Below are 13763 nucleotides of genomic sequence, written 5' to 3' on the forward strand. Positions count from 1 at the left end.
TGCATAAAACCACGATTGTTAGCCTAACTGAAGGTTCTATAAAACCACGATTGATGCCCTAACTGAAGGTTCTATAAAACCACGATTGATGCCCTAACTGAAGGTTCAATAAAACCACGATTGATGCCCTAACTGAAGGTTCTATAAAACCACGATTGATGCCCTAACTGAAGGTTCTATAAAACCACGATTGATGCCCTAACTGAAGGTTCAATAAAACCACGATTGATGCCCTGACTGAAGGTTTTATAAAACCACGATTGATGCCCTAACTGAAGGTTCTATGAAACCACGATTGATGCCCTAACTGAAGGTTCTATAAAACAACGATTGATGCCCTGACTGAAGGTTCTATAAAACCACGATTGATGCCCTAACTGAAGGTTCTATGAAACCACGATTGATGCCCTAACTGAAGGTTCTATAAAACCACGATTGATGCCCTAACTGAAGGTTCTATGAAACCACGATTGATGCCCTAACTGAAGGTTCTATAAAACCACGATTGATGCCCTGACTGAAGGTTCTATAAAACCACGATTGATGCCCTAACTGAAGGTTCTATAAAACCACGATTGATGCCCTAACTGAAGGTTCTATAAAACCACGATTGATGCCCTAACTGAAGGTTCTATAAAACCACGATTGATGCCCTAACTGAAGGTTCTATAAAACCACGATTGATGCCCTGACTGAAGGTTCTATAAAACTACGATTGATGCCCTAACTGAAGGTTCTATGAAACCACGATTGATGCCCTAACTGAAGGTTCTATAAAACCACGATTGATGCCCTAACTGAAGGTTCTATAAAACCACAATTGATGCCCTAACTGAAGGTTCTATAAAACCAGGAATGATGCCCTAACTGAATGTTCTATAAAACCACGACTGATACTCCAACTGTACTTAAACTAATTATTCATAATGACTATGAATATCAGTTGTCTACTGTGCAGTACTGTTTCTTTTAAGGAAAATGTAGCAATTTTTACAAAAATTATAAAATTATTATGTCAAAAACAATCTCTCACAGCAGTAGTTTCTGATACATTAAAACTTTACCATAATCATTCTCTATTAAGCATGCAGTTTATTCTCTTTCCAAAAATTTGTTAACTAAACAACAATTTTCGTTTTAATTAAACTTCTATTGTCTTCTAAATTAAAATCAACTACAAAGTGTATGACAACTTTTGTTTACCACTTTGTAGAAAAACTACATGAGTGTAAATCCGCCCGCTTAAACCCCACTTAAACATGTAGGTATTGTCGTAAATTTTTTAACTTTGCTTGTATCAAACTTTAACATTCTGTAGGTGTTTTATGTTTATAACACCTACAATAAAAGATACTATCGATTTTAATGAGTGTCTACCTTTAGGGTTAAACGTCTAAACCCAAAAGCCATTGGTAGCAGTAAATTTTCGAAAAACATTAAAAAACAACGACTGAATAAGCACATGCAAACTCACACACAGTGTATAGAAGGACCAAAACGGCTGGAGGGATGCTCGACAGTTGATAGTGACTACTATCAACTGGAGAGTGTACATAGTTTACGTTTGGTTGGTGTTGTTCAGTTCAATTACGCACCAAATACACTTTTCGACTTTTGTAAATTTCATTTATTCATGCATTAATAATGCTAACGTAGACGCACGTTGCCAAAAAAAAGTACATAATTGTTAATAAAAGAAGTAAACTGTTAGAGTTAGTGTTTAGTTTTGCCGGTTTTAGGCATATTTGGCTTGAGCGTTACATTCAAAGGATAATAAATTTCATACGGAATGACTTTTCCATGTGTGCTTTACTTATTTTCACTAGAGTTTTTATATATCTCCTGAGAGCAATTTTTGTATATGTTGCCTAATTTAAGGCTTATATTTAAGTATTTTAAAGGGATAAGTTTAGGCGGCAATTTGAAGAAGTTTAAAAGCCTAGTTTTAGGCGTTTGATAATAAAAACCATAAAAATATTTGCAAAATATAGCGAATTTGTATTAAATTAGTCAAATATATTTATATTTCTTATGCACTTACTTATTACTAAACAAGGGCTGGCCATTAGTCCAATCCTCCGAGAATATATGCAGCGATGTAGGCCTGGGACCACTCTGAGCCGGACACACCACTCTCATGGGCTTCAAAGGTCTGCCCGAATAAATCATTAAACGATTTTTCGTATGACATCTCATGGCATCTTCCGATGTGGGATCCACTGGTAAATATGAGCCCCAAGTTTGAACAAACAAAGATTTTTCCAATGTTTGAGCCTCTATATACCAAGATAAACCCTCACAACTAGAATCCTGTGACTTCATGGGATATTTAATCTCATCCTCACCGCCAGCTCCTTTCAGTTTCAAACGCTTACGACACTCTGAAACACGCTTGAACTCATACGAAGCAAAGAAATTAACATCGGCAAAATCTTCGGATATATTTAGTCGGGTAACGGTAAAAGTCAATTCCATTATTCTTGAATTGGAGACAAAAGTCAAGGGAGCATTGCTATACAAAGCACTGGAGTTGTCACAAAAACAACCCATTTGTATTTTAACATCTCGAAAGGGTACATCAAACAGCTTCAATTCTGTTATTCTACCATCCGGATCCAATTGATTACATTTCGGTCTGCCCGTATGTAAATCATTATCGGTGGTACAGGTTGTGCCATCACCAAAGGAAACATTATGCAGCACTAGTCTTACCCGTTCCGAGGGACCCGCTTCAAAGCGATACAGGCAGGTAAGATTTTTGGCTCCTCCTCGACCATAGAGAAATACATTACGTGGCACTTGTATATTGCCTTTACGCTTGCGAAATACTCTTGAGCATAGCTGGGGTACGGGTTCTTCGCCTCGGCGTCCCGGCCATGGTTCACCACCCTGTTCGGTATCAACGAATTCGTAATTGAGAGCAAACTGGGCGGGAAAGAGGGCAGTGCCGGTGTGAGTATGAAATTCCAGTTTCTGAAAGTAGAAGAATAAGGGAAAATAAATATATTAGTTGCAAAATAACAAAAGGCTTAACTCGTATAATAAGAAGTATTTAAATATAAACTCTTCTCCACATTGATTTTGAAAGTTTAAATACATTCCAATTTTAGTGTAATAACTGAGAAGTGTTCTCAAACTTATTCGTCAGAATTTCTTCTATAAGGCATTTAACAAAACACATTGAAACACTTCCAAAAGGTATTGAAGGTAGTTGAGAAATACAAATTCTGCACCACGGAAAAGAATGTAATAATTTCTGAAACTTTCCACTTCGTATTTTTATGAAGCTCAATAGATTCAAGAACTCCTAAATAAAGAAGATCATTGGATGCTGTTTAAAAAAGTTTGAACAAATTTTTTAAATCAGAAGAATCAATTTTAGAATCTCTCCAAAGAATATTCCCTTCTGAAGTTCTTCTATAAGCCATTAAACAAAAATACATTGAATTAGTTCCTAATTATATTGCTGGTTATTCCATAGTCTATTTTTAGGCTTAAAATTTGGTCAATTGATCGAAAAACTGAAGCAGAATGGAGATAATTGGATATCGTTCAATAAAAGTCTTTCGATACCTTGGTAAATAATTATCTAAACATCTCAACAGCGCACAGTGCTTTGTTCAATGGACAAAAATCAAAAACAAGATCATGTCTTTGATATTAATGAAATTTATATTTTTCAATAGACAACTAAATAACTTATTCGTGTAAAAAAGACTTTTTTATAAATATCTCTTTTTGTCGTCACTAGAGGTCGCTAAAGTTAGTTCATTTTCAACATAAATTTTATGGAGAAAAATATATTTTTTTTATGGTTAACTAAAATCATTGTTAAAAGTTCGTTTTAAAAGATATAAACTCGCGATTGACTGCAAATGAAAGAATATGAATGTGGAATTATGGAAAATGTCTGCTTTTGCCAAAAAAGGTTTAACAGTTTAATCTGCGCAATTTTTAATAATTAACATTTTTTTTATTGTAAGCCTGAAATTCTAAAATTTTGTTGGCATATTAGTAAAATATATGTTAATTGATTTTGATTATGTTTTACTACAAAATAGCCTTAGGTATTATCTATAAGAAAATGTAATCATTAGTTGTTCTTTCGTATGAAAACTATTAAAATTTTGTTTTTGTTTAAATGTATAAATTACCATTTCGTAAATTTTCAATTTGATGGTTTGTGGAAATTGCTCCAGATTTTTGGTTTTTTTATAAAATTATACCGTTTTTTCTTTTGAATAACTAAAAAATACTGCGTTATTTAACAAAAGCAGATTAATGGCATAAAGTGTATTAATAGGTCTTTATTTGGTTCTTGATGTTTGTATGTTTTTTTGCTGAAATCAAAAAAAAATTCTAAAGTTTGATTTAATTTTGAAAAAAACGTGTTAATGAATTTTAATTTTTCTTTAATTTTATCTAATGTCTATCTCTTGTTTATTATAATGTGAAATCAATATTTGTCCGTTTTGACTAGAAATTTAAAAAAAATTAGTTTTTGATGGCACCCATAAATAACACATTTTTACCGTAAATTTAAATAACTCAATAATTGAATATAACCTACATATCCTTAGGTTAATATAGTAATATGAGCTTCTGCTGATATTAGTAACACTTAATGTATAATCCAACATCCAGTTTGTAATATTACAGCTGAACCATAAGACTATAAACATTCGAAAATGTCCGTCCATCCGTCCTTCCGAAAATTATACAATATTTTCAGTATTTTAAAAAAAAAAACAAGTAAGAAAGTATGGTCGGTCAAGCCCGACCATATAATACCCTACACTAAGTAAAAGAGCAAAAAAAATTTTCTTTTAAAATTTCAATAATTTATATTTTTGAGTGATTTTCGGAAGTGGGCCTTATATGGGGGCTATGACCAATTATGGACCGATCACCATGAAATTAGGTCGTGTGATTTATGTGTATATTAAAGTAAACTATGTTGAATTTAAGCGATTTATGCACGTTAAAGTGATTTTCGGAAGCGGGTCTATATGGGAGCTATGACTAATTATGGACCGATCGTAACAAAATTTGGTGACATGAATTTTGTGTATATAAAACTTATTTGGAGCGGAATCTGTGGAGATACATATATAAATTAAACATTTATGACCGATAAAGTCCAATTTCGGGAGGACATTTGTATGGGGGCTAGGTGAAATAATGGACCGATTTCAGCCAGTTTCAATAGGCTTGGTCCTTGAGCCGAAAAAATAATATATATCAAATTTGATCGAAATATTTTCAAAATTGCGACCTGTACTCTGCGCACAAAGTTTACATGGACAGCCAGCCAGCCGACCAGACGGACGGACGGACGGACATCGCTTAATCGACTCAGAAAGTGATTCTAAGTCGATCGGTATACTTTAAGGTGGGTGTTAGACTAATATTTTTGGGCGTTATAAACATCTGCACAAACGCATAATACCCTCCGCACTATGGTGGTGTAGGGTATAAAAAGGATACATGACAGTTATGTAAATCCTTGCTAGAATTGAAATGTTAATAACTAAATTAATCTAATATTATAAGAGAACAATAATTTCTGCAAATTAATAATTTTATTCAGGTTTATAGGCTTTTTATGGAAAAGGATGTATTGCAGCCACCCGAATCCTTGCTGCGATTGTAATAAAAATGTTCACAAACAACAATAACTTTATTAAAATGATTATAACCAAATTGGTTCCAAAATAAGAAACGATTTTTACAAATGTTTTAAAAAAAATTAGATGCTATACAGGATATTAAAATCTTGATGTCTTGGAATTATGAATATCCTTCCGATAAAATTTTCATAATTTTGCATATAATATTATAAGAGAACAATAATTTCTGAAAATTAATAATTTTATACAGGTTTATAGGTTTTTTAAAGAAAAGGATGTATGACAGCCTCCCGAATCCTTGCTGCGATTGTAATAAACATTTTCACAAATAACAATAACTTTATTAAAATGATTATAACAACATTTTAAAATGTTAGGAGTATAACTGTGAATTTTATTCAAACAAATATCAAAACTGAATCTAGGATGCCGAGTTTTTGACCAAATGTATCCTCTGCTTAGACATTCATTGTGATGGCTTCGTTAATCGTCAATTTGATTAAGAAAGAATTTCGTAAAAGTTATACTGTTGGCGAAACTCTCCTCTGCTTGGAGATTCACTTTGGTCGCTTAAATACTTATAATTATAATTTATATACTTATAATTCACTAATGCTAGAAACGATTTTTGATTGGCTGTTTACTGCTGGTTCACATACTCCAAGTTTAATTGAGCAAGTCTTGAGTAAGTCTTGAGTTCATAGAAGAGAGGGGAAGAAAGAGAGGAAAATCTTTCTAATCTCCTCTCCTCTCTCATCTTCAAACTCAAGACTCACGCAATTAAACTTGATGTGTGTGAATCAGCAATTATTTTCATGCAATATATTAGAATATACTGATCTTCTGATTTGCGAACTATGCTATGGATTCTAGTTTATATCAGGTTCCTGGTCTAACCATCTCAATTTGTATCTAATATTTCCAACTTGGACCGGATTGACCATTTCCGGAATGCAAGTAGTACAGCCTCAATTCAGTAATTATACCCTACACCACCATAGTGGGGAGGGTATAATGCGTTTGTGCAGATGTTTGTAACGCCCAAAAATATTAGTCTAACACCCACCTTAAAGTATACCGATCGACTTAGAATCACTTTCTGGGTCGATTAAACGATGTCCGTCCGTCTGGTCGGCTGGCTGGCTGTCCATATAAACCTTGTGCGCAGAGTACAGGTCGCAAATTTTGAAGATATTTCGATGAATGTTATTTTTTCGGCTCAAGGACCAAGCCTATTGAAACTGTCTGAAATCGGTCCATTATTTCATCTAGCCCCCATACAAATGTCCTCCCGAAATTGGACTTTATCGGTCATAAATGTTTAATTTATATATGTATCTCCACAAATTCCACTCCAAATAAGTTTTATATACACAAAATTCATGTTACCAAATTTTGTTACGATCGGTCCATAATTAGTCATAGCTCCCATATAGACCCGCTTCCGAAAATCACTTTGACGTTCATAAATCGCTTAAAAATGTTGGTAAACACACAAAATTCAACATAGTTAACTTTAATATAGACATAAATTACACGACCTAATTTCATGGTGATCGACCCATAATTGGTCATAGCCCCCACTTCCAAAAATCACTCAAAAATATAAATTATTGAAATTTTAAAAGAAAAATGTTTTTGCTCTTGTACTTAGTGTAGGGATGACCGTCAACTTGATTTTCTTCAGCAAGGAACATAGGACGGCAGTATATGTATTAGGGTGGTCCAAATATTTTAAATTCACCCTACACTATAGGGTCACAGCATTATAGAAGAACTAATTTCTGTTAAAGAAAAATAAAGGAAGAATCTGTCATACCCAAAAGAAACGTGAAATACTATTAAAAGAGCAGCTAGATATGAAGTTTGATATTGCTAACATTGATCCACTTACTACGTGCAAAGTGATGAAGACATATGGTTTTTAATTGATCAGAGGATGGAAAGAAGTTTGATTATTTCATCAGCAGTCAAAAAAGAAAAAACAAGAAAGAACTCTTCAAAGAATAATAAAGAACAAAAGAGACTTGAAAAAGGGAAAAAGCCAGTTTGCTCTTCCGTGATGTCTCCAATTGTTACTATTTCAGATTCAGAAGATGAATCACCAGAACTATCTGATTCAACATCTCTAAAAAGGAGGGCCTAGTTCATTGTCATTATCACGAAGCAATAATAAACCCAAAAGAAAAGAAGGACGAAAAGATGTTTTTTAGGAAATCTGTTTCTTTTGACGATCCAGTTATTGTTCATTGGGACGGGAAGATTCTTCATGATATTTTGGGCACTTAAAAATTATATCGTTTGCTCGAATTAGGGAAAAAGCCAGGATCCTCTTCCGTGATGTCTCCAATTGTAACTATTTCAGATTCAGAAGATGAATCACCGGAACATTTTGATTTTGCCAAAAATAAATCAAAAGATAAAGAAGGACGAAAATAAGTTTTTGAGGAAATAAAGCAATCTGTTTCATTTGACGATCCAGTTATTGTTCATTGGGGCGGGTAGATTCGCGCAAACGCAGTGAATGCAGTTTATAATGGAGTTTGGAGAACAAAATAGTAGGCATGTGCTTTGACACTACATCCGTTAATACAGAGTTTAAAAATGGAGATTATGTTATGCTGAAACATAAAGAAGAATTATTATGGCTAGCATGCAGGCACCACATTTTGGAGACTGCTCTCAGGAACTTGTTTACACTCTATTTGAGACCATCCAGTTCTCTTGACATTGCTTTATTCAAACGATTCAAGGCAGCATGTTATACAACTATCTACCATTGAAAGAAGCTCCTGGCAGTGAAATTTTAAAACTCATCGCAGTGAATTTGTTAGTCCCGGTCCACACTGTGAAGTTTTTGCTTTTCACTTTATGACATTTCTGTACAGAACGAATATGAACGAATAAATGTGGATGACAAACCCTTTTCCATTCCTCTTTCCCCTTTCATCAACAAACTCAAATATTTTGCAGCAAATGTTTCACAGTGTGGATAGGGACTTACTACTTACTTACCTTAGGAAGCAAATAGCAGCCCAGAGGTGATTGCATGGAACTAATGGAGATGTCTCTATTAGGTCTTACTCATACTTCAGATAAAATTCATAGGAGAACATCAGGAGCAGTATACTATGCTCATGAGGAAGGCGGTTTCAAAACCACACAAAATGAAAAACCACAGTTAGAACTCTTTGGGAAATTTGTAGTTCTTGTATATTTTTGAAGCGCCTATGGCTACAAATTCAGCTTTCTCTAGGGTAAGACATGATCGATTATGAAAATATTGATCCTTAAGTTAGTAAAGTGGTTAAAAATGCCTTAAAATTTCATCTTTGGTACATCACGGATGAGTTAGTTGGATTAAGTTTGTTCTCAGAGAAAGTATCAACTGAGGCAATGATGGAAATTGTCAAGAAGATGGTGTGAGCTTATTGACCGGAAGATAACAGGATATTCATCACTTTTAGCTTACCAAACCGTTTTGGCTGATTTTTCCAACAAAAAATAATTGCAGCTTTTTGACACACATCCAAATGAATGGAACACTCCAAATAATTGTCAACTTCAGAGGTTTAAACCATGAGTATTTAGCCAATTCACGACTTTCCTACAGGAAATTTGTATTATTCATCAATTTTATTATCTATATTGTTACGTTTTAACCTTTTAAAAACGCTGGTTTATTTCCTTTAAATAAACCGGATACTTTTGATTGCAAATAAAAGCCGTTTAGTAGTTTGAAAATTGTAACAACTCTTTATTTCTTTAAAATGTACAACAACAACAGAATTAAATAGCCACTCAATGTTTTTTTATACACGTTTATAAATTCTCAGAATTACAGACACAATTTATAATGTACACGAATTTACACACTTTAAGGCACTTAGATGATGTTTATTCGAAAAGCGTCTCTGATAAACTCACTCACGACTGGAACCTCTGCCACTATTTATAACACTGCATTACCATCTAGAAAGCTCTTTAACTGTCAAAGTTCGAATATTCTAGATCATACGCCATCTGTGGTGTACTTTCTACAATGTTCTTTAACTGAATAGTCGAATACAGCGTTGCCAACTTACAATCAAATCAACTGAAAGCTTTTATTTAACAATGCCCACAAATATGTTACAGTCTGCCATTACAGCACTGTTATTTGAAAGCATTATGCTACTTTTAAATCAGCCCTTAAAATCGTTATATTTGAATTCAAGTACAATTTCGTAACAATATATAAAAGAGTAACGTTAGATTCTGACTCACTGTCTGACTGATTCATCATCGCACAGCCCAAACGACTGAAGCTAGAATCATGAAATTTCCCAAAACGATCCGATAAGAGGGGATTTTTTTGGAAATTCGAACGTTTAGGAGTAAAAAAGGGTAAAAACAGGTAAATTCGGCAACCTTATATCTTCAAAACTAATAAAGATACAAAAAAACATAAAATTGAATGTTACTCCATTTAAAAAATAAGCTGACAGGTGTTTCGTACTTTTTCAAAATTCGAACCTTTTGGGGGAGAAAACGGGTAAAAACTGTATTTTGGTACTTTTTTGGCAACCTATGAATCTTTTAAATCAATAAACATAGAAACAAATTTTATATCGTATTCTTTACTTATCAAAAAATAAAAAATATAAGTATGGTACTTTTTCGAAATTCGAACCCTTAAGGGATAAAAATTGTGTTTATTTTTGGTACTTTTTCATAAAATATGTTTTTCTATAATTTGATATAGACATACGAATATTTTATTATGAGCTGCCACCACGATACAGAAATTTATAAAATTTTACCACCGCAATGGGGATAAAAAAAGGTACCAATAAGGGGATAAAATCGGGATAATACATTTTATTTGAAATTATTAAGCCAATTTTGATAATTTGTTTAACATTGGTTCCTGGATTCATACAAAAATTAACTAACAGGGCGTTATTTGGAACTCGAGTGCCAATGTGTATATTGTGCCAAATCCGGGTAAACAGTTTGGTACTTTTTTTAAAACCTGTTTTTTCTGGGACATATTAACACAGATTTTAATCTTTTGAGACATGTCTGTTGCATAAACAATTTTGGCACAATGGAATATTTTTAAATTTCAAACTTGAGGGGTGTTCAAGGAGGAAAAGGGAAATTGGTACTTTTCTTCTAATGGTACTTTTTTAATATTTAAAATTATTTCACTTATCGACATTAAAGTTAGCTATCATATATCTGAGTGAAGTTAGTGTTAGGAATAGGGTATTATATTTAGCTACCATAGCTACCAAAATATAAGAACTGAACTTTAGGTACTTTTTTATTCTTTTAATGGTACTTTTTGAATTTTCTATAACAATTGACTTAGAAACATGAAATTAAGCATATATGGTACTAAGTGATTGAGAATTCTAGGGGGAAACTTTTGGTACTTTTTCTCTATTCGAATGGTACTTTTTTGTAATTTCTTCACCAATCAACCTAGAAACATGAAATAAAGTTTACATGGGCCCGAGTGGGTGGGAATCCACAAGTGTCTGCTTTTTGGTACTTTTTCTATATTCTAATGCTACCTTTTGAATTTTCTGTAATAATGGACATAGAAATATTAAATTAAGCGTATATGGTCCTAAGTGAGTGAAAATTCAAGGGGATACTTCATGGTACTTTTTATTTATACCAATTCTACTTTTTTGTATTTTCTTTATTCTAATGATAAAACATGAAATTAAACTTTATGGTCATGAGCAGTGTTGCCAGGAGCTGGCGAAAAAAGAAGCTGTATTGGCTTCAAAAAAAAGGCGAGAAAAAGCTAAACCGCTTTAGAAAAAAAGCCAAAAAAAAGCTAAAATATTATAAATTAAGAATATTGGTTTATATTTATTTTTAAATAAAAAATTAGAAAATATGTTCATAAAATTCATCTGCTTTACTTAAAGGAAGTACTAAAAAGTTAAATACTATATTAACCATGTCAGAAAATGGACATTGTTGGTTCTATATTTGTCCATTTGTAGTTTAATATATTCTGCCCCTGAGCCTTAAGCTTCGTAATTTTATTAGCACTTATTTATTCACTATCAATATGACATAATATATTTTTTTTGGTTTTACTACTTTATTATCAACGGGAAAAAAATTGATTTTGCGTAGAGTTTTCATATGGTAATCTTTGTCGCAATTGCTCAATTAGTTTAATTTGTCGTATTATTTTTGTCATAATCTTCACTAATTAAAACGTTCTTTATTTTATCTCTCATTCATCAAACTAGTATGAAAAATGTGTCAAAAACATTAAACAATTTTCAATTGGCGACGATAATGGATCAAATTCCTTGAATTTTAAATCAGAAAACAGCAAATGATTTATTTATTTTTTGTACTTTGTGCAATACTGGTTTTAAAAAAAGATGGTACGCCAAATTATAATCAGTGTATTAATTACTTAAAAGTTTGGCTTTTTAGAATTGCTGGTTTGACGAAATTAAAACAAAATGGGTTTTAACTCGAAGCATAGATCCACAAGACGTTTAACGGCTATTGATCGCCATCGAGTATCACAAGCCTTCAAGAGTTTGTGGGGCTCTTGTCCATTATATAATGATGAATATAATGTGTAATAACAATTTTGTCCTGAAAGAGAATTTGCTAGACATTTAAGCTTTCAGATATAAAATACTCTATTTCATTTTGAACCACTTGATATTGGCAATTGTTATTTGTTCTTTTAATACTGCACAATTCTTGAGTATGTTGAAAAGCTAAATGAAAATCAGTAATGAATTAAAATGAAAATGGTTCACAAATATAAATTTAGCCTTTTTATTTACTCTTTAGTCTCGAAATTTTTAGCCTTTTTTAATTTCAAAAAAGGCTATTTTGAAATTAAGAAAAGGCTAGAAAAAAGCCACGAAGCTAAAACAAAAATTTCGAGGCTAAAGAGTAAATAAAAAGGCTAAATTTAGCATCAAAAAGGCTAAACTGGCAACACTGGTTATGAGTGAGAATTCAAGGGGTAGACTTTTTCTGCAGTTTCTTTATTCGAATTAAGTACCATTGAATGAGCATAAAAACATGAAATAAATCTTATATGAATCTAAAGCGAAAGCGAAATCTACAAGTGGGGACTTTATTGTAATTTTTTTTTTCTAATGCAAAATTTAAATAAATAGGAATCAGATGGAATAGGACGATTAAATATTTTGAAAATTATGTGCAAACGTTATTTTCTAATTAAATAATTTGATAATTTAAGATGTTTCATGCTACATAAGTAACACATTGAAGGACCTTTAATTATAATATCAAAATATATGCTAACGAAGTAGCTGGTAATATGCTAGTATAATATAAACTAATTTACTACATCTGAACCAGTTGTACATAATTTAAAGCAACTCCAAATATTACATGTCTTTGAGCACCGTCGTCCAATAGGAATATCATCAAGCTTTGACAAGATACTTGTTTCATTACTAGTAAATTTATTAGGGGGTGCCTAGATAGTTTTTAAATTTTGAGTGTTTAATGTCTGTCAAGCTAATATAGTATATGTTGATTCTATAAAACAGTTCTATTAGCTTCTGATGCGCCAACCTTGCTGAGGAATCCAGTAAATATCTTGTTTCGGTTCAAAACATACCAATTGTTATTTAGAATTCGGAACTCGGGTTGATTTAAACCAGTCCCGAGATGACACTATCGGGACATCATTACATCAGTCCAGTTTTCTTATTTATAGCTTACGATAGCCGTCGCATTGATCTTCTTAGGTGCCTGTCAGAAATATTTGTTTGAGTTTATATCAGTTTAGCTGTCATAGCCTTCGGTAACGTTGTTCTTTTCCTTGACTACAAAACAAGCTGATATATGCAACATAAAACTTTGGTTAAGCATGTTTTCAAATTGTCTACCTTCAAACAAGATTTCAAAAACAGCCACTTAATATGCTTAAGCCATCCCATAATTATAGGGATATATAGGTAAATAATTTATTTACAAAGCCGTGTTTGTGTCATTATTATCTCAGATATATGAGCTTAATTTATTATAAGATCAAAATTCATATAAATTCTAACCCTTTGTAAACTGAAATGTAGAAAGAACCTAATGCCAACAGCATATTTAAACATTTAGTGCTTAGTA

The 13763-nt window shown here is 32.5% G+C and overlaps 1 protein-coding gene across 1 annotated transcript in view; it reads right to left on the reverse strand.

Moving 5' to 3' along the window:
• LOC135955691 (uncharacterized) overlaps positions 1-13763 on the reverse strand; it is a 365923-nt gene that overhangs the window by 26669 nt on the left and 325491 nt on the right. Inside the window, exon 12 of the mRNA XM_065506049.1 lies at positions 2042-2973. Coding sequence (XP_065362121.1) covers positions 2042-2973 — 932 coding nt within the window. The remainder of the gene's footprint in view (positions 1-2041; positions 2974-13763) is intronic.

This window comes from Calliphora vicina, chromosome 3 (genome assembly GCF_958450345.1).
Source record: "Calliphora vicina chromosome 3, idCalVici1.1, whole genome shotgun sequence".
Lineage (NCBI taxonomy): Eukaryota > Metazoa > Arthropoda > Insecta > Diptera > Calliphoridae > Calliphora > Calliphora vicina.